At 41.5% G+C, this 19,992-nt stretch overlaps 4 protein-coding genes across 6 annotated transcripts; 2 read left to right on the plus strand and 2 right to left on the minus strand.

The window, feature by feature from the left end:
- Positions 1-1,864: 1,864 nt before the first annotated feature.
- On the plus strand, positions 1,865-9,755 carry LOC116388806 (ras-related protein Rab-6A). 2 transcript variants are annotated; one of them, XM_031857011.1, is made up of 8 exons: positions 1,865-2,240; positions 4,540-4,598; positions 4,720-4,773; positions 5,437-5,542; positions 5,789-5,900; positions 6,840-6,933; positions 7,769-7,835; positions 8,215-9,755. In XM_031857011.1, exons 1-8 carry the CDS (start codon positions 2,171-2,173, stop codon positions 8,280-8,282), a joined length of 630 nt encoding a protein of 209 aa, XP_031712871.1. In that variant the 5' UTR covers positions 1,865-2,170; the 3' UTR covers positions 8,283-9,755. The 2 variants fall into 2 exon arrangements, with proteins under 2 accessions (XP_031712871.1, XP_031712870.1); XM_031857010.1 differs by lacking the exon at positions 6,840-6,933 and adding an exon at positions 6,290-6,383 and having other exon boundaries at positions 1,866-2,240.
- A 79-nt stretch (positions 9,756-9,834) lies between these two features.
- On the plus strand, positions 9,835-13,668 carry dnajb13 (DnaJ heat shock protein family (Hsp40) member B13). 2 transcript variants are annotated; one of them, XM_031857007.1, is made up of 8 exons: positions 9,835-10,410; positions 10,516-10,619; positions 10,747-10,908; positions 10,988-11,136; positions 11,230-11,343; positions 12,224-12,337; positions 12,426-12,502; positions 12,734-13,668. In XM_031857007.1, the coding sequence occupies exons 1-8, from the start codon at positions 10,343-10,345 to the stop codon at positions 12,891-12,893; spliced, it is 948 nt and encodes a 315-aa protein (XP_031712867.1). In that variant the 5' UTR covers positions 9,835-10,342; the 3' UTR covers positions 12,894-13,668. The 2 variants fall into 2 exon arrangements, with proteins under 2 accessions (XP_031712867.1, XP_031712868.1); XM_031857008.1 differs by lacking the exon at positions 12,426-12,502 and having other exon boundaries at positions 12,734-12,898.
- On the minus strand, positions 12,991-15,039 carry ucp2 (uncoupling protein 2). The gene is made up of 7 exons (XM_031857012.1): positions 14,960-15,039; positions 14,515-14,723; positions 14,118-14,334; positions 13,832-14,029; positions 13,640-13,741; positions 13,360-13,540; positions 12,991-13,200 (listed from the first exon to the last, which is right to left on the minus strand). Exons 2-7 carry the CDS (start codon positions 14,638-14,640, stop codon positions 13,086-13,088), a joined length of 939 nt encoding a protein of 312 aa, XP_031712872.1. The 5' UTR covers positions 14,641-14,723; positions 14,960-15,039; the 3' UTR covers positions 12,991-13,085.
- A 1,979-nt stretch (positions 15,040-17,018) lies between these two features.
- Positions 17,019-19,585, minus strand: LOC116388940 (mitochondrial uncoupling protein 2-like). Its single transcript, XM_031857282.1, has 7 exons — positions 19,512-19,585; positions 18,758-18,949; positions 18,440-18,647; positions 18,147-18,344; positions 17,948-18,049; positions 17,651-17,831; positions 17,019-17,558 (listed from the first exon to the last, which is right to left on the minus strand). Exons 2-7 carry the CDS (start codon positions 18,881-18,883, stop codon positions 17,444-17,446), a joined length of 930 nt encoding a protein of 309 aa, XP_031713142.1. The 5' UTR covers positions 18,884-18,949; positions 19,512-19,585; the 3' UTR covers positions 17,019-17,443.
- Between the last annotated feature and the right edge of the window lie 407 nt (positions 19,586-19,992).

The raw sequence follows: 19,992 nt of genomic DNA on the forward strand, positions 1-19,992 counted from the left end.
GAGAGAGAGAGAGAGAGAGAGAGAGAGAGAGAGAGAGAGAGAGAGAGGCGCAGGTGTGTCTTCAGTGACCTAGAACAGCCGGTGTCAAGCTTGCATAAACATGCATACTGTACTCGCATGCATCGCCATAAACAATAACATTAACGATAGCACAAATACAGTTCATATTAGTAAAGGTTCTAATGAAGGGAAATGCGTGAATGTGTTTATTTCACAGTGCATGTATTAAGAACTGCAAATGTAAAAAACTGGCATTCTGCAGGGATCCAATATCATAAAATATGCAATTTCTTTTCAGCTTGATGTTATATGTCCCATATGTAAGGTGATGTTATCCTCACAACAAGGGCGCTTGATAGCATGAGGAAATCAGAGGTGATTAGCAATTAATGTGAGTAACACTGTGATGAATCGTGGTTTATTATACAAATGAATGCAGGTAGAAAGAGCAGATCCCAGCTCAGTCAGTGTCTCCGCAAGATCCCTGCATGCTGTTTTAATCCACAAATATGACATAGTGGATTACTTCTGTCTTGAGGTTATGAAACATAATTTGAGAAACAATTATAGGTGGCATATATTATGCAAAATATGTAACCTCACGTTATATCTCATTTTTCTTAAGGCTTACAAACACAATTTTACCTCTCACCCCTTCATCGCCCCTATAGACTGAGGCAGATTTGTTCGGGGAAATCAATTGATGATCAAATCACTTAAATCTATTTGGACAGCTTAGTATGTAAAGAAGAGAGCAATAGTTTGTGATGCTTTCTCTTTATACTGTGATAGATTAAGATATTTTAACCTCTTGTTACATTGGTGATCACTATTACAGGTTTAATGGTTGATGTTTCTGCAATTTGTGATTCAGTCTAAATTTTATGAAACATGTCACTACAATAAAAATATTGTTAAACAATTTCAAGATTAATTGATTTAACGAGTTCTTACTGATCAGTAAAACATAAACTCACAAACCCTGTTGATGTCCATGCGTTTGTCTGTCTTTTGCATGAAGAAGGTGAATAAAGTCATCTTGTAAGTACCCACAGGGCTCTAACCTAGACAGCAGCTGTCCGGTTATATGGAGGTCATAAGTAATCAAATGGGATGCTACATTGAGTCCTGTAAATAGTACGGATATATAACTTCCAATTTCAAACCTACTGCTGTGATTTAATTTCGTTCACATAGATAATCCTGCCAGTTGGCTTGATGTTGAAAGATTACCAGCAAAACCTACCGAATATAAGACTGTGCATGTGCAAATTGCACTGACCTCTCTGAAAAGTCTCGCCTGAACTGAAAAAAACACCAACATGTTTGCACTATATTTTTAAGTGAGGCTGTGTCTCAACTTAAGTTTCCTGACTAATATACAAGTGTTAGACCTATATAGAATTGTTAGCCTACATAAGTATTACACAGACATTCTTAGGAATGATACACCAACTAAATGTGTCAAATCAAGTCAATAACAAGCTACAACTGGGGTAAAACATGTGAATTAAGTAAGTACATTGGTGCATTTCAGTATTGAGAGGAACTATAAGACCAACATGTCTGTGGTATGGATTCCATGTCGAATAGTGATTCAATTAGAAAAAAACATACTTACAATTTTAGGATCTAATTTCAGCATCTGTTTTGGCCACTATCAGTCTCATGGGACGAGATATAATAATGAAAGCTGCTTATTAGGTGAGACATTGGCGGTGGGGTGGGTACGCCCTCTTGTGGGCATACAAAGACACAACAGTCTTCATTCACAGGCTGGTTCTTTTGGTTTAGCCTTGAGCCTTCTGTTCGGCTCCACCACTAGAGGGCAGCATAGCGACATGGCCGACTAGCAAACAGTGTCAACTTAGTGTGTGAAGAAGAAGAGTAGCCCGGGGTGGCTAGTTGTGGTGTAGAGACATGTTAGAGAACTGACAGTAATGCTAACTTGTCCGCAGTAGTTAGGGAGTTATCAAACAGTGTCTGGGAGCTTACAGGAAGGATTTTAGAGCACGGAACTTCGCCAGGTGGCCCGTGTTGAGGGTTGTCGAACCGGTCAAACGTAACCGAGCTCAGACCTTTTGATATCTGACAACCGCTGGTTAGCTAGCATTAGCTGGCTAGCTGGGGAGCTCCCGAAAAGTAACGTCAGGGCTCGTCTCACACAGTCATGTCTGCGGCCGGAGACTTCGGGAACCCTTTAAGGAAATTTAAATTGGTCTTTCTCGGGGAACAGAGTGGTGAGTGTGATGTGAACGTTACAAGTCGTGTGTATGTCTAATCTGTGTGATGCTATGCAGGAGGTTTAAGTGAAGTTAGCGAGCTAACACCAGAGTTTGATGGCTCTGGTCGGGTGATTAACGATAACCAGTTAGCTAAGCTAACATTAGCTGCGTTAAACTTGGCATGGTGGTAGTATTGCGACACCGTTACTTATTACTAAATGCGTCTCCACGTCGGCTTAATGGAAAAGCAATTCCTATGTTTCCAGATAGGTTGAGTCATGTCTGAAATCGGCTTGTTCGCTTGTTGACCAACTTCCGTGGCGAGCTGTGATAACATACTATGAACGGAGTCAGCTAACGTGAGGAGAACGTTACAAGTGTCAATTCAAGTAGAGTGTTTAACATAGTAACTTTAGGGAGAATTGAAAGTACTTTATATAAAATGACACCAGTTGTATTTCATCTCAGCAACACTTCATAAGTGGAGGCTACAGTTCCACTCACGTTACACACTGTATTTACAGCTGTGGGCAGAAGAATGCTGTAAATCTCAGTCAAAGTCCTAAAATCATAGGACACTGATTACACAGTGCAGCTACCCTGGGGGCTCTTCTTTGAAGAAGGGATTCATCCCAATGACCAAACCTGTCCAGTGGCATTCCTGCACTCTCCCTAATCATTTCCCCCCCTTTCAAGCCAAACTGAACACAGGGTGTGCTTGTCCTGGAAGACAAAGAGGGGGGCAGGGAGTATAGATCCATGGACCATACCTAACAATCATGTATCTGTTTTCAAAGGTAAAGGTGTGGTGTTGTTCATTATATAGTTCAACGCCCTGCTTCCACGGCTTTCCGTTTTTTCCACAGCTGTGTGTTTTGCATGCCAACACAAAGCACACAGTGTAAGCATGTATAATTAGTTATGCACAGACCCCACTTCACTCCCAATACGGAAGAGGATATATCAACTTGAGGTATCTGCTGATACAAAGTACTAATATGATACTGAAGAAACTGTACTTCATGTGGATCCATCACTGATGGCCTGACATTCTCCAATCTGCCTAATAAAGATCCACACTGATACTGATCCAGCTGATCTGATTGGTGCATCCCTCGTGTGGAAACAGGGTACGGTAGTGTAAGAATGCTGCCGGTGATTATTTATTAAAGGTATTGTGTCCTGTAATATGACTCTCCACTCCCATCCAGATAGGCCAGACTTTGTGTGTTTGTGTCGGACTGTGTATGATCAGCTGTGGCTCCTTGTAAACAGCTGTGTTGGCTTTGGCCATGCCATCATCACTTGATGTAACTGATAGTGTAACACAAGCACAGTGAAGCAGGCTGGGGAGCCCTGTGCGGGTGCTCAAAACAACCGTATGAGTGTGTCTCTCTGTAATAACGTGCTGAAAGTGGTGTTGGACTTGTAGGCTAAGCATCAGCCATGTTTGAAGGAATGTTGTGAACCATTTTACAGCTCATGTGTTGAGAGAATGGAGGAGTAAGCGTAGACGTGGAGCACCAAGAATCAATGAAGTTGGTCAGTTAAGGGCGCAGCGAGGAATAACAATTCAGAAGGGAAATATACGGGGAGCCTGGTTCCCAACCCATCTTGTCTCTCAACATTCCTCCAACTTCTCCTACAAATAACTGCACCACACCTTTTAATGGATAACAATTTCAAAGGGTAGCGACTAGCGAGAGTTGCATGATGCGCTGCTTTCAGCCTCAGTCCATTATACGTGTTCTTCATTTGGGGCTCGTGAACTGTACTCAGCTGTGATGATGCATCTTGTGTTTAACTCGTCATGACTCACAATAGATAGTAATCCATCCTTTTATGTTATTTCCTAACATTTCAAACTGTCAGCAGAGTTGTACATCAGGCCGACATGTTGTCCGTGTAGGAAACATGTGACTTATGAGACTTATCTTTCTAAATGTTACCGGACATAAAGGGAGATGGTTTCAACTTGGCTGGCTTCAATATTGTGTATTTTTGTTGATCATTTATATGATTTTGGAAGTTGTTTATCAAGCAAAAAGGCCAAACAACCACCTCATCCAGCCTTAAAAATGTGAAACCAAGTGAGAATGCTGCTTTTCTGTGTTATATCAAACTGAATATTTTGGGATTTTAAAATGTAAACAATGAATCAAAATAAAGTAGAAGAGATGGATGAATCAACAGTGGGTTAGTTGCAGCACTATCCTCATGAGAGCCACACATTAATGTGGTTATTCTGAACACACTGAAGTTAAAGTATGATCGCTGCACTTCCAGTACTTTATTGTTTCTGTTTCTTCTTTAGTGGGAAAGACTTCGCTGATCACCAGGTTCATGTATGACAGCTTCGACAACACTTACCAAGTGAGACCAATACCTCCACCTGATTTCATCACAGTTGATAATTGTCCATATTGTTCTGAAATCAAACATTAATGGATTGAATAACGTTATGCATATTTAACGTCTTGTCACCCATTTTCAGGCCACAATAGGAATAGATTTCCTGTCGAAAACAATGTACCTTGAAGACCGAACAGTAAGTTTTATTTATTTTTTGACGATTGTTTAATCAGTCATTGATTGTTGGTTCTTCTGGTCTTTGTCCAGATTGGGGGAGATTCTCTTAGTGACTGCAGTGTTATGTCAACAGACACTCTGCTGATGCTGATTTCTGACATAATTTTGTATCGTTCTTTTTTTTCTTCTTCTTCAATAACTCCGTTATGTTCTCTCTGACAAGCACACACGGCATTTGTACAGCCGTCCAAGCCTTGAGTTGGATGCCGGACCATCCTCCCTCTCTTTGTTTCTTTCTCCCCTCAACACAAGTTTTCTTCCTCTCCCTCCTCCCCCTCCATCTATTGTCTCCATTCCTGTTTTGAAATGAAACACCTTACTTGATCAAGAGAGGAGGGTTGATGACAAGTGAAGGGTGATTATTTATTTATTCCCCCCCCTCAGGCCCAGACAGCTTGCTCTTTCTGGTGGTCATCCACTACCTGCATGCGCTAGGTTCTCTTTGAACTCCCTTTATCATTTCCCATTCGTCTAACTTTATTCTGTTTTTCTTTTCAATTTGTGTTTTTGTCAACATAACTTACCTCATTTTTTTTTTTCTTGTTTTATTTTCATCCTTTTTTGTTTTTTTGTTTTTCTCTTCTTTTGTTTCCCCCCCCCCCATCCCCTTCCTGCCCCACAGATCAGGTTGCAGCTGTGGGACACGGCGGGGCAAGAGCGGTTTCGTAGCCTCATCCCGAGCTACATCAGAGACTCTGCTGCTGCTGTCGTGGTGTACGACATCACAAGTACGTGGATCGCCTGTGCACTCTGGTGTTGATGCCACAATGGCCTCGTCCTCTTATGTGTTCTGTTTTCTTTAACGTTCATTACCAATCAGTATAAATCTACTTGAACGCTTACTTCTGTTGGTAAATGTTTGTTGCATGATGTGACGCAAGCACACAGACTTGGTCAAGATGTGAACTCTACTTCCTTTTCATCTCCTGAATACTGATGCGCCGCTTCCTGTTTCTCCGTCATCTCTCTTTCAGATGTCAACTCCTTCCAGCAAACCACAAAATGGATCGATGATGTGAGAACGGAGAGAGGAGGTGATGTCATCATCATGTTGGTGGGAAACAAGACAGACCTTGCAGACAAAAGGTAATCCGCTCGTCCTTCCTCCTGCTAGTGTGTAAGTGGGTCTTCTCCATTAAGAGCCTACTAATGAAGTCATTGATCGTTGCTGCTTGCCTATCGATACAGAGTTCCTCTGCCCTTTGCTGAGGCAGAGCAAATTATCTCTGCCCTTTGTGGATGTCAAAGCTCTCATTGACCTTCTTCTATACGATATGCCCTCTTTCTTTGTTTCAATCTACATTATCTGACTCTTCAACAGATCAAGTTCATAAATGTATTGATAGTTGTCAGCTGTGATATTTGATGGTATTTTTGATCTGAAAGTGTCTACCGTGTGATCATCCACCTGTTTAATGAAGTAAGTTGTGCAATGTCTTTCGCTGTGTATCTCCTAACCTCCTTATCTACCACAGGCAAGTATCTATTGAAGAGGGTGAGCGGAAAGCCAAAGAACTAAATGTAATGTTTATTGAGACTAGTGCGAAAGCGGGCTACAACGTAAAGCAGGTGAGTGTGTGTGTGTGCGTGTGTGTGGGAGTCGTGCTCCATCGGCCTGCTGCCACCTGGGCTCCACCCCCAAAAGGTCGCCCGACACAATCACAGGTCAGATGTTGGGGGAGTTAGAGTTTTTAAAGTCATCCTAGAATAGTTTAGACCTTCTACAATAGCCATTTTTAAAAACTTGCCAGTTAAATCAGCATTCATTTTCTTTCCAAAATGTAAAGCGTTCTGTCACCGTTGTGGGACATTGAACAGCCTGAAGTTTTACCGGACAACTTTTGGTCTGGAGCTCAGATGGCAGTAGCATCAGGAAGGGGTACGGCTTGTCAATCCACTTCAATGTAATCACAGTCTGTGTTTTTTTTCCCCCTTGTCTTTGTGTGTGCGTGCGTTTGCGTGTGTGTGTGTGTGTGTTTGCGTGCGTGTGTGTGTGTGTGTGTGATGACTCGTGGCTTATCACAGACAGATAACCACAGAGGAGGGAGAGCAGAGAGCGAAAGAGATGAATGTTCTGTTTATTGAAACGAGTGCAAAGACAGGCTACAATGTCAAACAGGTAGAGCGTGTGCCACTGTGTGTGTGTCCATAGTGCTCATGCGCTCTTCTGATTGGCTTCTATTTCACACACGCATGCGCGCATAAAGGTGTGCTTTGCACTTTGGCTTCGTCTGTTTGCTAGTGAGGCCTGTGGATTTGTTTTCAAGCTCTCTCTCTCACCTGCTAGAAGCAATGCTTTGTATTGCCAACTATTGATCATAGAGCCCTAGAGGTGGGTAAGGATTTGAAAACCAACAGGCCCTTTTCACATCAGTACATTTTGAAATCTGCAGGGTAAACGCAGTGTAATTGATCATATTTATAATGGCCCTGGTCCATTTAGCTGGGCCTATTGTGCATGCTGGCTCACTGGAACGTCTGTGACACGCTAAATAGAACGGGACCATAATTAGTTTGATAAACTACAGCTGTGTTTACTTTGCTGCGACCAGTTGAAACGGCCTATGCCGCGACACGGATAAGCACATTAGCAGTTTTTGTTGCATGTGCATAAAGTCTGGTTCTATGTTACGCTTGTTAGTGGTGGGCGGGCATGTTGAGCAAAATCACGTGAATCCATCAATCACTTAAAGTCCTCCAAGCTCCATCAAAGGCACAGTTACACCCTTTTATTTCAAGGCACTAGAGCTGTGCAGTGGTTCAAAAACATGCTGCTAAATTATAATCAAATTTTAGAGAAAGCTCTGGTGGCTGTCTTCCTCTGTGCGAGCTTCAGGCGACCCTTGTGCTAAATCATGTCATGGGAATCTATCTGGATTTCATCCTGTGCTTCTGTTGTGCTTTGAGTGTATTTCCGTCTCTGACAGAAAACATCTGGTTCTCTTTCCCTTCAGCTTTTCCGGCGTGTTGCAGCCGCCCTCCCTGGCATGGACAACACACAGGACAAGAGTAGAGGGGACAGTATCCTTTGTGTACATGCACACAGCGTCAGTGTCTGTCATGACAGAAGGGAGTCCGAAGGTCTCCTCGCTCTTTTATGTCGTGTCACATGGATGCTGTTTAAAACACGTGTGTCCCTTTTAGATTTATTTTACAAGTCGGGGCACATACAGTGCTCCAGCTCACTGACTACTTTACTGTGGTTATAATTTTAGAAAAATACTCGCCACCTCTAGGATGCAGTTAATTTGGATTCCCAGCAGTTTGTTTCAGATTACAGATAAGAGTTCATCTACTTTACGACTTTAGTTTTGATAAGTTATGTAAATAATGTATATTCACGTTCACATTGTGAAGTTATGTTAGTTCTGTGATGTTCCTTCACTCTGAAACCCTTCAGTGATTGATGTAAAGCTGATGGATAAGCCACCAGAGGTACCTGCCAACGATGGAAGCTGTTCCTGCTAATGCCAGCTCATGTCATTGCTTGATATTTCTCTCCTGGCTTTTTATCAAACCCAGTTGGTTTTTCTGTATCTGTACCTTTTCACTGCACCCATTTCTGTCCCCCAGCCTGAAGGAGCTCACACACTACAGCCGTTATACTCGTTATAGAAAGAATTGCTCTGAAAGGACTCTCTGAAAGTCACAAATCACTCACAGTGAATATTTGCACTGTAACACACGCATACGATGAAACTGTACTCACAGCTGTCACTCTCACAGTGCTGTAGTTTGTGTCTGAAGAAGACCGTTTGAACCAAACTGAAAACATGTGTTTAGGACATCAATCAAAGTATGTGTTGAGTGAGAATATTCTTAAAAACAAAGTTAAATATTGCTTTAAGCTTAATACGCACAATGTTATGCGTATTTGTCAGTAAACTTAATTTGTGCTGTTGCAATTGACGTGAAAGGATTCATTCATGAATCTGTTCTTTTGTTTTAACTGGAATCATTTGTGGACAAGGTTGCAGAGTTGTGTTGAGGTGAATCAATCGGGGCTTACGTTGACACGTTTAATGCACCCCCACGGTGCCAGAGCTCCTTTTAAACAGAGCGAGCTTTGTGGAGCCTGTACCAGCAGAGTCCCACTTCTCCCAACATGCACCAGCAAGAACCGACAAGTGAATACAGAGTCGCACATCACCGCCTGGTCTCAGACCAGCACAAACACACGACACTACAAGACCAACACTACCGCTACACCCTCCACATTACCGTCCTTCCTCTCTTCCCACACTTCCCTTGAGATGGGTTATGTTTACCGTGGCTTCCATTTTCTATTACCTTTTTATTTGAATAGATCTTTAATTTTTTTTTTTTTTTTTTTTTTTTTCTAAAGACTACAGATATCATAGATTAAAACTATTTCTTTGAAGATAGTGTTCGAGAAGGATGTTCTCGTATGTTAAGAGTCATAATCATGAAACCCACTGTAAACATTAGATATGGAGATATATGCCTTTTGGAGTTCAATTGTAGAGGGCTTCCTTGGCTTTGGGTTTATATAGTTAAGTTTGGTATGTTTGATGAACACTTCACATGCTTTTTTTTTTTTTTTTTTCTTTTGCTTGTTAATTTGTTGGTATTGATCTTTTGTTAGTGATTATTCCACATGTGTATTTAATCCACAATGACTTGTAATATTTATTTCAATTGGATTCATATTTCTTTCTTTTTTTATGGCTGTTAATATCTACACTTTTGGTGCAAGTACTGAATCTCTAATAGAATATGCATCCATCTGGATCACCTTTAGCAGACAGGAGGGAGCCTCTGCTGTTCCCTCTAAATGGCAATTTGATCTTACTGATAAATACAGTGCAATTTTTGTGTGAACTTATATGGAGGAGAGTCTGATTTGTATGGCATAGTAGCCCCTAACGTCTCTGTCTGGAATGGTTTTAAATGAAAAAATAAAAACACACTTGTCACTTCTGCTGGAATTCATCAATGTTTTATTGACCGCTTTAGGATTGGCTTCAACTACTTGCACGGTATCTTTTAAAATCTGAATTATGAATTAAAGATGAAATGCTCAGAGTATTGTTGATGGTGATCTGTAAATCTTCAGCCTATCACTTAAAATAAAAGGGCTCAGTTTGTATGCTGTGGGACAGCGATCAATAAATCCAACTAACTCTTTGTATAGCACCTTTCATGGGTTAGTGTAATACTAAGTTTATATGTGACTGAGAGTAACAGGAATAATTATTCCACTGTGGCCTAACACCCAGCAAGACACCAAACTATAACTATTTTTATTACATGAATACAGCAGTCAAATGGTTTGTTTATTTTGTTTTTCTTCGACAGTGTGGATCCTGCTCTCGCGAGACTTGCAATAATGACCGATCGCGCTTCAGCCATTAATGCATGTCCCGCGAGAGCATCCCGTGCTGTTACCCTGGAAACCAAGCTAAACAACGAGTGTCACGCTTTGTTATTTTGAGGCCCACATTGCGCGGGGACATATTGAGCTTTGCTTTCATTTTTGAAGATAGTTTTGAGCATTTACCTCCACAATGTTTAGCGATTACTACGAGACGCTGGAAATAAACACAAACGCAACAGACGCGGATATCAAAAAAGCGTAAGTTTTGGTAAAAAATAGCCACCGATGTGTTACGTTAACTAAAACTTCAGACGCATCTGGCGTCTGTGCTTATTGTCAGTTTCCCTCTTTTAACATGACTAGATATCGACGCCTTGCATTGAAGTTTCATCCGAGCAGCAACAAGGAGACCGGAAGCTCCGAGAAATTCAGTCAACTGGGTGAAGCCTACGAAGTGTTGATCGACCGTGAGTAGCCTCCAACAGGGAGGTCTAGAGAATAATCCACCTCTGACCCACACACATTTAACCTGTATTCACTGCATGGAGACTGGCAGTATGTGTCTACAACAACAACCTATGTCCTTTGTGACAGCACGGAAAAAGGCAACCTATGACAAGTTTGGTGAGGAGGGTCTAAAAGGTGGCGTCCCGCCTGAGGTTGGCAGCACTGGGGCTTGGTCATCTAAATATGTCTACCATGAGAACCCAGACAAAACATTCAGAGAGTTTTTTGGAGGCGACAACCCATTCGCAGGTGAGAGAAACAGACCATGAAGTGAATGTGTTCATTCAAATGCCATCCTCATCAACTAAAGTTGTTGTTTTTTTGCTAGACTTCTTTCTGATTGATGCACCTCTTCAGTTCGGCGGCCTGCAACAAGGAACGGTGAAGACACAGGATCCTCACATGGAGAGAGACCTTTTTTTGTCCCTGGATGATCTCTTCAACGGATGCACAAAAAAGGTTAAGATATCTCGCCGGGTAAGAGCTATTGTGTATGTGAGATAACTATCTTCTTTCATCTCACAGCTTATTCATACATTTATTCATTTTAGCCTCATTTGTGGTAAACAGGTTATGAATGAGGATGGATGCCAGTCCAGCGTCAAAGACAAGATCCTGACTATAGATGTGAAGCCTGGATGGAAAGAAGGCACGAGAATTATTTTCCCCAAAGAGGGAGATCAGGTAAAAGAACAATACATCACCATTAAGACAGCCGCACTAATGGTCACTGATAACCATAATATGCTGTATTACTGTTCAAGGGGATTTGACCTGTTGTTCTAGTTCTTCTTCTCTACTGACACATTGCTGCCTCTGTGAGAACGGTCAGAAAAATGGGCTGAGAAAGTGTGATTTGTAATGATTTCACTAGTTTGGTTAAAGTTAGCATAAGTTGTTCTAGTTGAGGAGAGGATGAGTTATTTTTGGATAAAAGCAAAGTAAGGCTGTGATCATAGTCTGCATGACTCCTTTACTTCTTTGCCTAGTGTAGAATTTCTTACAAGAAAGTGTGTTATGCCCTGAGTTTTGGCTTGTGGCGCTGTCCCTGGTGCTGATTTATCAAACACTCTGTTCGAGCTGATCTCTCAGCTAATGGGACTTCATTACATACAACCCCAGCTTTTAGATGATATGAGATGAATCATAAAGTGGTTATTAATTTGCTTAATACTGAATGTATTTTTTTTTTTTTTTTTTAGCAAGTCTCAATGTGTATTGTAATTATGTTTGGTGAATACGTGTTTGAGATAATGTTGATGAAACATGACTGGAAACTTGCTCAAGCTGTTGACCACAGAATGCAAGCCTGGATATATGTATCAGGTAAAGATAACAGAAAATAATGCTTAAATATGAACAGCTAAGAAAATATTCCACTGGATCTGATGCAATGCTACCAGTAGGTGGCCTCAGCTGATCTCTTTCAAGGTGCTCACTCATGCTTGTATGAATATATACCGCTTAGTAATTACTGCCTTATTTTTCGTCTCTCTTACCTCTTTTATTTTGCTTGATATATACCTAACTGCAGGGTTATCTGTGTGCTGTATTTTGCCTTTAGGGACCAAACCTCATCCCTGCAGATATGGTGTTCATATTGCAACAGAAGAGTCACCCCCTGTTCATAAGACAACACAACGACCTGATCTACAAGGCTCACATCACTCTGAAGATGGTGAGTCATGTTAATGAGAGGCAGAATAATTATGGGTCATACTTAAAGATGTCCTTTAAGCAGAATAAACACTGAGCCTTTCATACAGGCCTTGACCGGGTTCTCTGTGGATGTGCAGACACTAGATGGCAGGCTCATCAGTATCCCCATCAATGACATTGTGCAGTGAGTGGAATACTACATAACTGAATTCATTTTTTGTCATTAATGTGACAGTCTCAAAGCTGATTTAAACATGAAGATCGAAACAGAGAGAGCTGATCATAAGAAAGTCCAGCCCTTTATATAAACAGTACACTGATATTACAAAGACATTTCTTGATGAATTGGCATTGTTTCAGGTTTGTGCATCAATTACCAATTTCCTGTCTCTGATTTGTCTCACAAACACAACAGCCCTTCGTACAACAAAGTGGTGACTGGAGAGGGAATGCCGCTGTCCCAGGATCCGTCCCAGAGGGGAAACCTCATCCTTGCTTTTGACATCCAGTTTCCCAAGAAGCTCTCCGCCGAGAGAAAGCATCTGATCAGACAAGCTCTATCTTTTAAAAAATAAACAGATTCTAATACATGTGTTGCCATCCTGTGACTCAAGACTAATGTGGCCATAAGAGAGTGAAGTATCAACGCAATTTGTATAACTTTGACACTTTGAGTTTAAATATACACTAGGAGGCAACAAGACGCAAAGACATTTGTAAACAACACCACTGTGCTACAACACCCGCCTTCTCACAGACAACGATGGTTAGGGTATAGCTGTGAAGTTGTGATTCGCTGCCATCATGGCTCGCTTCAGCTGCTCGTATGTCACAAACATCACCACGTTCCACGAGCCCAGGCGTAAGAAAGATGGCATGAACCTCAAGGGAACAGAAAAACAACGTGATTGATTGCCACTCGTTCATATCAACCGCTGTGTTGCACATTTACAACCCTGTTCTCTCTTCGCCCTCCTCTATAAATGTTTGAATTTTATCCTCACTAATCCTCTCAATATTGTCGGCGCAGTCAATGCTTACCCCTTATAAAAGGCAAGCGGCCCCTCTTTGTTCATCATGGCAGAAGCACAAATGAGGACACTGCTGTACTGGCCAAGAGCAGCGTTCATATATCTTGTCTTGACCACATCAACTGGAGAGGCAGTCACTGTTGTGCACAGCCCAGCACCAAAGGCCGATACAAAGTGGCAGGGCAGATTGTCTGTGGAGCGAAAGATGAACGTTACTGCACCAAAGAGAAGAACACATGGGGCATAATGTCATGCCTCTGCATCATGTTGTACTGCAGCCATTGTTTTACCTGTCAGGGGAGTGGACTTAAGGAGGGAATCCTTGATGAAATCGTACGTCACCAGCTCAGTGCAGTTGACGATTGCATTTCGTGCAATGTTTGGAGCTGTACCTGCATGATGATATCAAAAAGATTTGTTTTAAGATATGAAAGGAGATTCTTTAATAACAACATAATAATCTTAAACTCAAGCTACTGTACCTTTCCACAGACCACGAATGCCTTCTTCTTTAGCAATGGTCTTGTAAGCATCAATAGTGCTACAGTAGCGTCTGGCTTGCCCAGGACGCCTGGCCTGTGCCTGTAAGCGGACCTTCACTACATCTGTAGGCTGAGCAAATGCAACCGCCATGGCCCCGGTGGTACATCCTGCAAGCAGTCGAATGCCGATACCAACATCTGAACCAGAGGGGAGGGAGGTGTCAGGCCTGATTGGTGCAGGACTCCCTTGACTAGCTAAGATCGGAATACATTCATAGATACTCACGATCAGAGCCTTTGGTGTAGAACTGTTTGACAGAGTCATAGAGGCCAATGCGGACAGAGGCGAAGCTCATCTGCCTCTGGAGTCCTGCCACCAGTCCACTGTAAAGGCTCCTGGGCCCCTCTGTGCGCACCATGGTGGTGATGGTGCCAAACACTCCACGATACCTCACTGCAGACCCTTTCCCTGCAGCTGCTGAAGCCCTGAGCTCTCCTTGTATCTGTGCAAGGTAAAATGTTATAATAGGTGAGGATAAGAAAGGATGGGGGGGCTGTTACATACAGTGTACTCGCATACGGGCACGTTCAATACCAAAATTTGATCTGTTGATGGGAAGTTCAGGTAACTTCCCATCAACAGATCAAATTTTACCTGTGACATTTGCAAAAAGCTTGTTTACCTGAAGCCGCACTTTGGCTGTGTCCAGGGGAAAGGTGAGCAGGTCAGCGATGCAGCCTGCAGCTCCTGCTCCTACAAACTTCACAGCTGCTGATGGAGGCACATCTGCAGGTCCAAATCCAACCATTTTTTCAGAATTATTTCGATCAATGGATGGATTGAAGAGTGGCTTATTATCAATGTGGACAGGACAAAACGCTCCTCCAAAATCTGAAAAAGATAGACCCCAAAACACATTTCATCCAAATGTATTTTATGGAAAAGTGTCCTGAGCTATTTAACACCTCCATTAAGCAAAAGGGACATTCTAAAGTAAAGGTTTTAGTGATGCTAAATGAAAGACAGCTGTTCAGTACATTCTGTGCAGACAGGGAAATGCTGGGCTTACATAAGCTAAAGCACATTACACCTAATTTAAAGCGTGAGTTTTGGTTATTAATTCTTACCTTTAATGGAGCAGTTTAGGAAAGAAACATTAGAGATCAGGATTCTCTAAAGGCGTCTCTCTGGCTGAACTTTGTCCCAGCTATACATTGGTTTCCTTCTTTTTCCATAGAAGGTTTTTCAGAAGAGATGAGAATTAAAATCATACTCCAAATCCTGAAAAACAAAAAAAAAGATATAAGGTAAAAAACAATAGTGAAACAGTATAACAATAGTATAAATATTCCCAGCATAAAGTCACATATACCGTTATTTGAGTTGTAGAAGTTAAAACAATAACCAAGTAACAATAGCCAAATGAATCGTTGAATGGACAGGATGCAGTAGTGTGGAGAAGAAAGCCGCCTCTTTAAATACTGCCCTGTTCTTGTTACATCATGGCATGTGTTGCTGGTTGGGCCCCACCCCCCCACTGCATCTATATGGTCTGCCTGCTGGAAGACTGTAAACCTGCCTGCCTGACAAACAGCCTGAGGTTGTGTTTGTCTGATTCTGTATGTGCTGGAACATATTTTGTCTCTGCCTTCTTGGCTTCATCATCAAGCTTCCTCTATGTTGTGTCCTCGGACCGACAACGACGTCACAACAAACAGTAAAAAGCGCGGTTGTGACTGATTAGACAGGCTCAAAGTCAATGTTTTGTGAAAATAAAAGATTGGATTTTCTAACTTGCTAATACAAATTTTGTTACGTCAGTTATCTAAGGTCTGTACATGATGTCATAGTACAGGGAGCACAGAGAGAAATAAAATGCTGTGTCATGCTGATTATCCAAAAACGCATAGAACAGAGCCCACCAAATGTAATCCGTATGTTCAGACCCTTTGTCTCTGTAATCGTGATCTATGACCTGTTAATGCAATGACTGATGAACAGGGCTATGTAAAGCAATGCAGCATTGAGTTATTAGTTTAAGTTGTTGAAGCTGTAAAAAAAATATTCATATAATGTGAAACATATGCAATGTTATGAATGAAGGGGTACATGTTCTTTACATGTATGATGACTCTGTAAATCTGATTGACCCAAGTGTGTTCTGGAAATACTCAGGGCACAACTGAAGGCCATCTAAACAAAGCTGCATTTATTCGGAGGCCCAATGCAAGCTGAGGGCCTTGCTTTCTTTTTCAGTTAATAGTCAGAAGTTATCTCATCTTTACAGCTCTGCTTTCAGGGCACCACCATCTGAAATGTTGAGATAAGTGAATTTTTGTCCGCCGATCTTTTCTACTGTGAACACAGATGCAAACACCTCTCCAAACTCATTTTTCTTTCTGGAGGACTGATAATTCAAGAAGAAGGTGTTGTGATGGGGAGATATACTGTAAGTCAGGTGAATACGTAAGTCTTCCACAAATATACTTAAATACTAAGCTACTTGTATGTTTATTATTTGGATTATGTAGAGGTTCTGACTAAGACATGTTTTGAAACCAATATTTTTGCTGTCTACTTTCCCAAATCACTATATTCTTTATCAAAGATGAATTGAATTGTAATATTTGATCGTTTGATAGCAATTTCTCTTACTGGCTGATTTTGGAAAAACTTGCCTTAGTCATCACATGTGAAGTAAATCCTGTGCAGTTGTCTCATTTGCCCGAAGACTTTGAGATGGTGTATACTGCTGATTTCTACCACAATTACACATACTGAATACTGTCCCACTTAGATCCCCAGATGCTCTGATTTCTGTAATCTAATCTAAATCTAATTTATCACTCCACTTCAGTCACTTTATGAACTTTTATTTATATCTAATCACATTTTTTAAACAGTATTCCAGGGTTGGCTGATGTAACACAGCTAACAAAACACAAAAGTAAAATTTAATAATAAACAAAGAAAAACATGGCACTTCATTTATTCATTTTGGCATCATTTGTCACTGTTTGCAACATATTAATGACTTATCGACCAGCAATAAATCATGCTATTTACAATGAACAGCACAATGATATACCTATAAGTCCCTGATCGCATATACAAACAATGGTAAACATTGTAAACCATAAAACTGAAAGCAACATAAGGAAATGGTCACTGATCTATTGCCCTCAGGGAAAACCTACCCTGAATAACAAATAAAATGACACCGTAACATTGCTCACATTATCTCACAGTTCATTCTTGTAAACATCCATCTTCAAAGTTATGTAACAGCAAGCTGATCAAGGTTTTAGTAGCCTATATACAGTATCTGGAAAAGAGATCAAACATACAGTAACCCTGTGGAATTACAATTGCACATCCGTCTTTCACTCCTCAATCAGCATTTTCTGATAGAGGTGCTCTCCATTACAATCCATAAAATGTCTCTTCATACATGCATCATTTTGTTATTGCAACGATGCTCTCAGAGTCTGTTTATTTAAGTTGTAGAGCTTCATGACACCCTTTTCCAACCCCGGGTCACCACTGCATCGTGGTGAAGGTTAGGCCGTTGTGTCTGTGCAGTCCCGTCTAAAAAAGTAGTCAAGCTGAGGTCAAAGCGGCGACTCCCAGTACTGCTGTGTCCTGGTCATACCTCTTTTAATTTGTTCATATGTCACAAACATCACAATGTTCCACGACCCCAGTCGCAAGAAAGAAGGCATGAACCTAAAGGAGACAAAGGAAAGAAAGGTAAGGAAGTGTCCCAAAAAGGTTTTATTATCATGGTTTCGTTGACCGCTCTGCAAGCGTGTGTTTACCCTTTATAGAAGGCGCTGGGTCCTTCATTTTTCACCATGGTGAGAGCACAGCTGGTAGCGCTCCTGTACTGGCCGTCTGCCGAATTCATGAACCGCGTTTTGACCACATCCACAGGAGAAGCCACTACCGTTGTGCAGAAGCCTGCACCAAAGGCAGCCGTGAAGTGACACGGCAGGTTGTCTGTAGGAGGAAAGAAGCTGAATCACATTCTTCCACAGTACTTGATATTTGGAAGTGTAAGAAATTGGAATAATATTTTCAGTTTCTGCGATATATTCTTTGCTTTTCCGCCACACCTGTCATTAGGTCATACTTCAGGATGAGTTCTTTGATCATGTCATAGGTCACCAGCTCTGCACAGTTTACAATCGCATTACGGGTGATGTTGGGCATACAACCTTAAAAAAAACAAAAGGAGAACGGTTACTTAGATACCATGATAAGAAACATAATGTTTTTTTCATATATGTATATTAGATGTAACATGACAAGCACCTTTCCAAAGGCCCCGTACTCCCTCAGTTCGGGCAATCGTCTTGTAGGCATCCAGGGTGCTGTTGTATCTCCTCCCACCGTCAGCCAGCCGCACCTGGGCTTGGAAGCGCACCTTCACCACATCTGTTGGTTGAGCAAAAGCCACAGCCATGGCTCCCGTGGTACATCCTGCCATGAGCCGAGTAACAATCCCGGCACCTGCGCAGCATGAGTATTTAAGTCACAATGAAGCAGCGGGAAAGAAACCACCTGGTTCCTATATGACGCAATGATACTCAGGTTATGCAACTCACTCTCAGTGCCTCGAGTGTAGAATTGCTTCATGGAGTCATAGAGGCCAATTCGGACTGAGGCGAAGCTCATCTGCCTCTGGAGTCCTGCCACCAGTCCACTGTAAAGGCTCCTGGGCCCCTCTGTGCGCACTATGGTGGTGATGGTGCCAAACACTCCACGATACTTCACTGCATTGGCCCCTTCAACTTTCTGAGACTCTCCCTGAATCTGGACAGTTAAATTACATTCAAGGATTGTTAACAGCAGGTTTAGACAAATCTTAATCAAGACATATTTGGAGCAAACTCTGAAGTTAAAATGTGTCTCCTGCTTCTAACCTGTAGTCTGACTTTGGCGGTATCCAATGGAAAGGTGATGAGGTCAGCAATGCAGCCCGCCATACCTGCTCCGAAGAATTTAACTGCCGCAGAGGGCACCGCGTCTTTGGGCTTGATGCCAACCATTTCTAGGTCTAGGTTGATGACATCAATAGAAAAATCTGCTCTTAATGATTTTTTCCCCCAGGACCCCTGTGTATATCAAACCACATACGCCAAAGAAAGTCATCACTCAGCTCAAGACAGACACACACATCTCACATTTAATCACAGTTTCTTCTGATTACAACATCCACATATCTACAGAAACTGAGGTAAAACCTGATTGTACTTGAGTGTAAAAAAAATATGTGTTCATGCAAAAATTGCGCATGCCCGTAAGCTTCAGGTTTTTTCGAGAAGTACTCTGGTCTTTAGAATCGGTTCTGTTGTATAAATGCATTGGGCCATAAACGCTGTTTGAAATGAGACAGCCAGCATGCCACCCCAAAAACTAACATTTATCATTTAATTGCCATCCAAGGCGAGTTTGTATAGTTGTTTTCACACATTTCATTAATAGCTGTATCATTATGATAGCTGAGTAATACAGTATAACTTAATCAGAGGTACAAAACTTTTAATAGTTGAAGCACTTCAATATTTATTTACATTGGTTTCATTTTTAAACTAAATATCAAGTGACATAGGTTGAGTCTGAGCTCATGAATAAAGTTTCTTTTTTTTAATTAGTTATTTTTGTGTGAGAGTTTACCTAGATGGTTTTCCAGGAAAGTTGTAATCCAGCTCAGAGAAAGAATACACAATCCTGGAGGCAGTTAGTCCCTTCTGTGTCCCCGTCTCTTTATGTTGAAGGATAAGAAGAAGCTGCTGATTATATAAGCACCTTTTGCTCATGACTGTCGGAAAGCATGACAAGTTGTACACCTGTTATGTATATCTCATGTTTACCAGTCTGCGGGACACAGCCGGACATCTGAGCACTTGTTGATCTGTTCCTAACAGTGTCATCATGGTAGCCTGGAACGCACTCACGCACTATGAGCACATATAATCATTGAGAATATGTTCATGTTGTTTCTAATTTCACAGTAAAACTTGCTGACACTATCGTGAATATATTCAAGCTTTAAACCCATATCTTAAAGTTTACATACCATTTCACACATAAACATGTGGGGACAGCAGCTCGTATTACTACACTGACGTCGAGGAGCATACTTCATGTTTCTATT

Source organism: Anarrhichthys ocellatus, unplaced genomic scaffold (genome assembly GCF_004355925.1).
Source record: "Anarrhichthys ocellatus isolate YVR2014 unplaced genomic scaffold, GSC_Weel_1.0 scaffold18, whole genome shotgun sequence".
NCBI classification, from domain to species: domain Eukaryota; kingdom Metazoa; phylum Chordata; class Actinopteri; order Perciformes; family Anarhichadidae; genus Anarrhichthys; species Anarrhichthys ocellatus.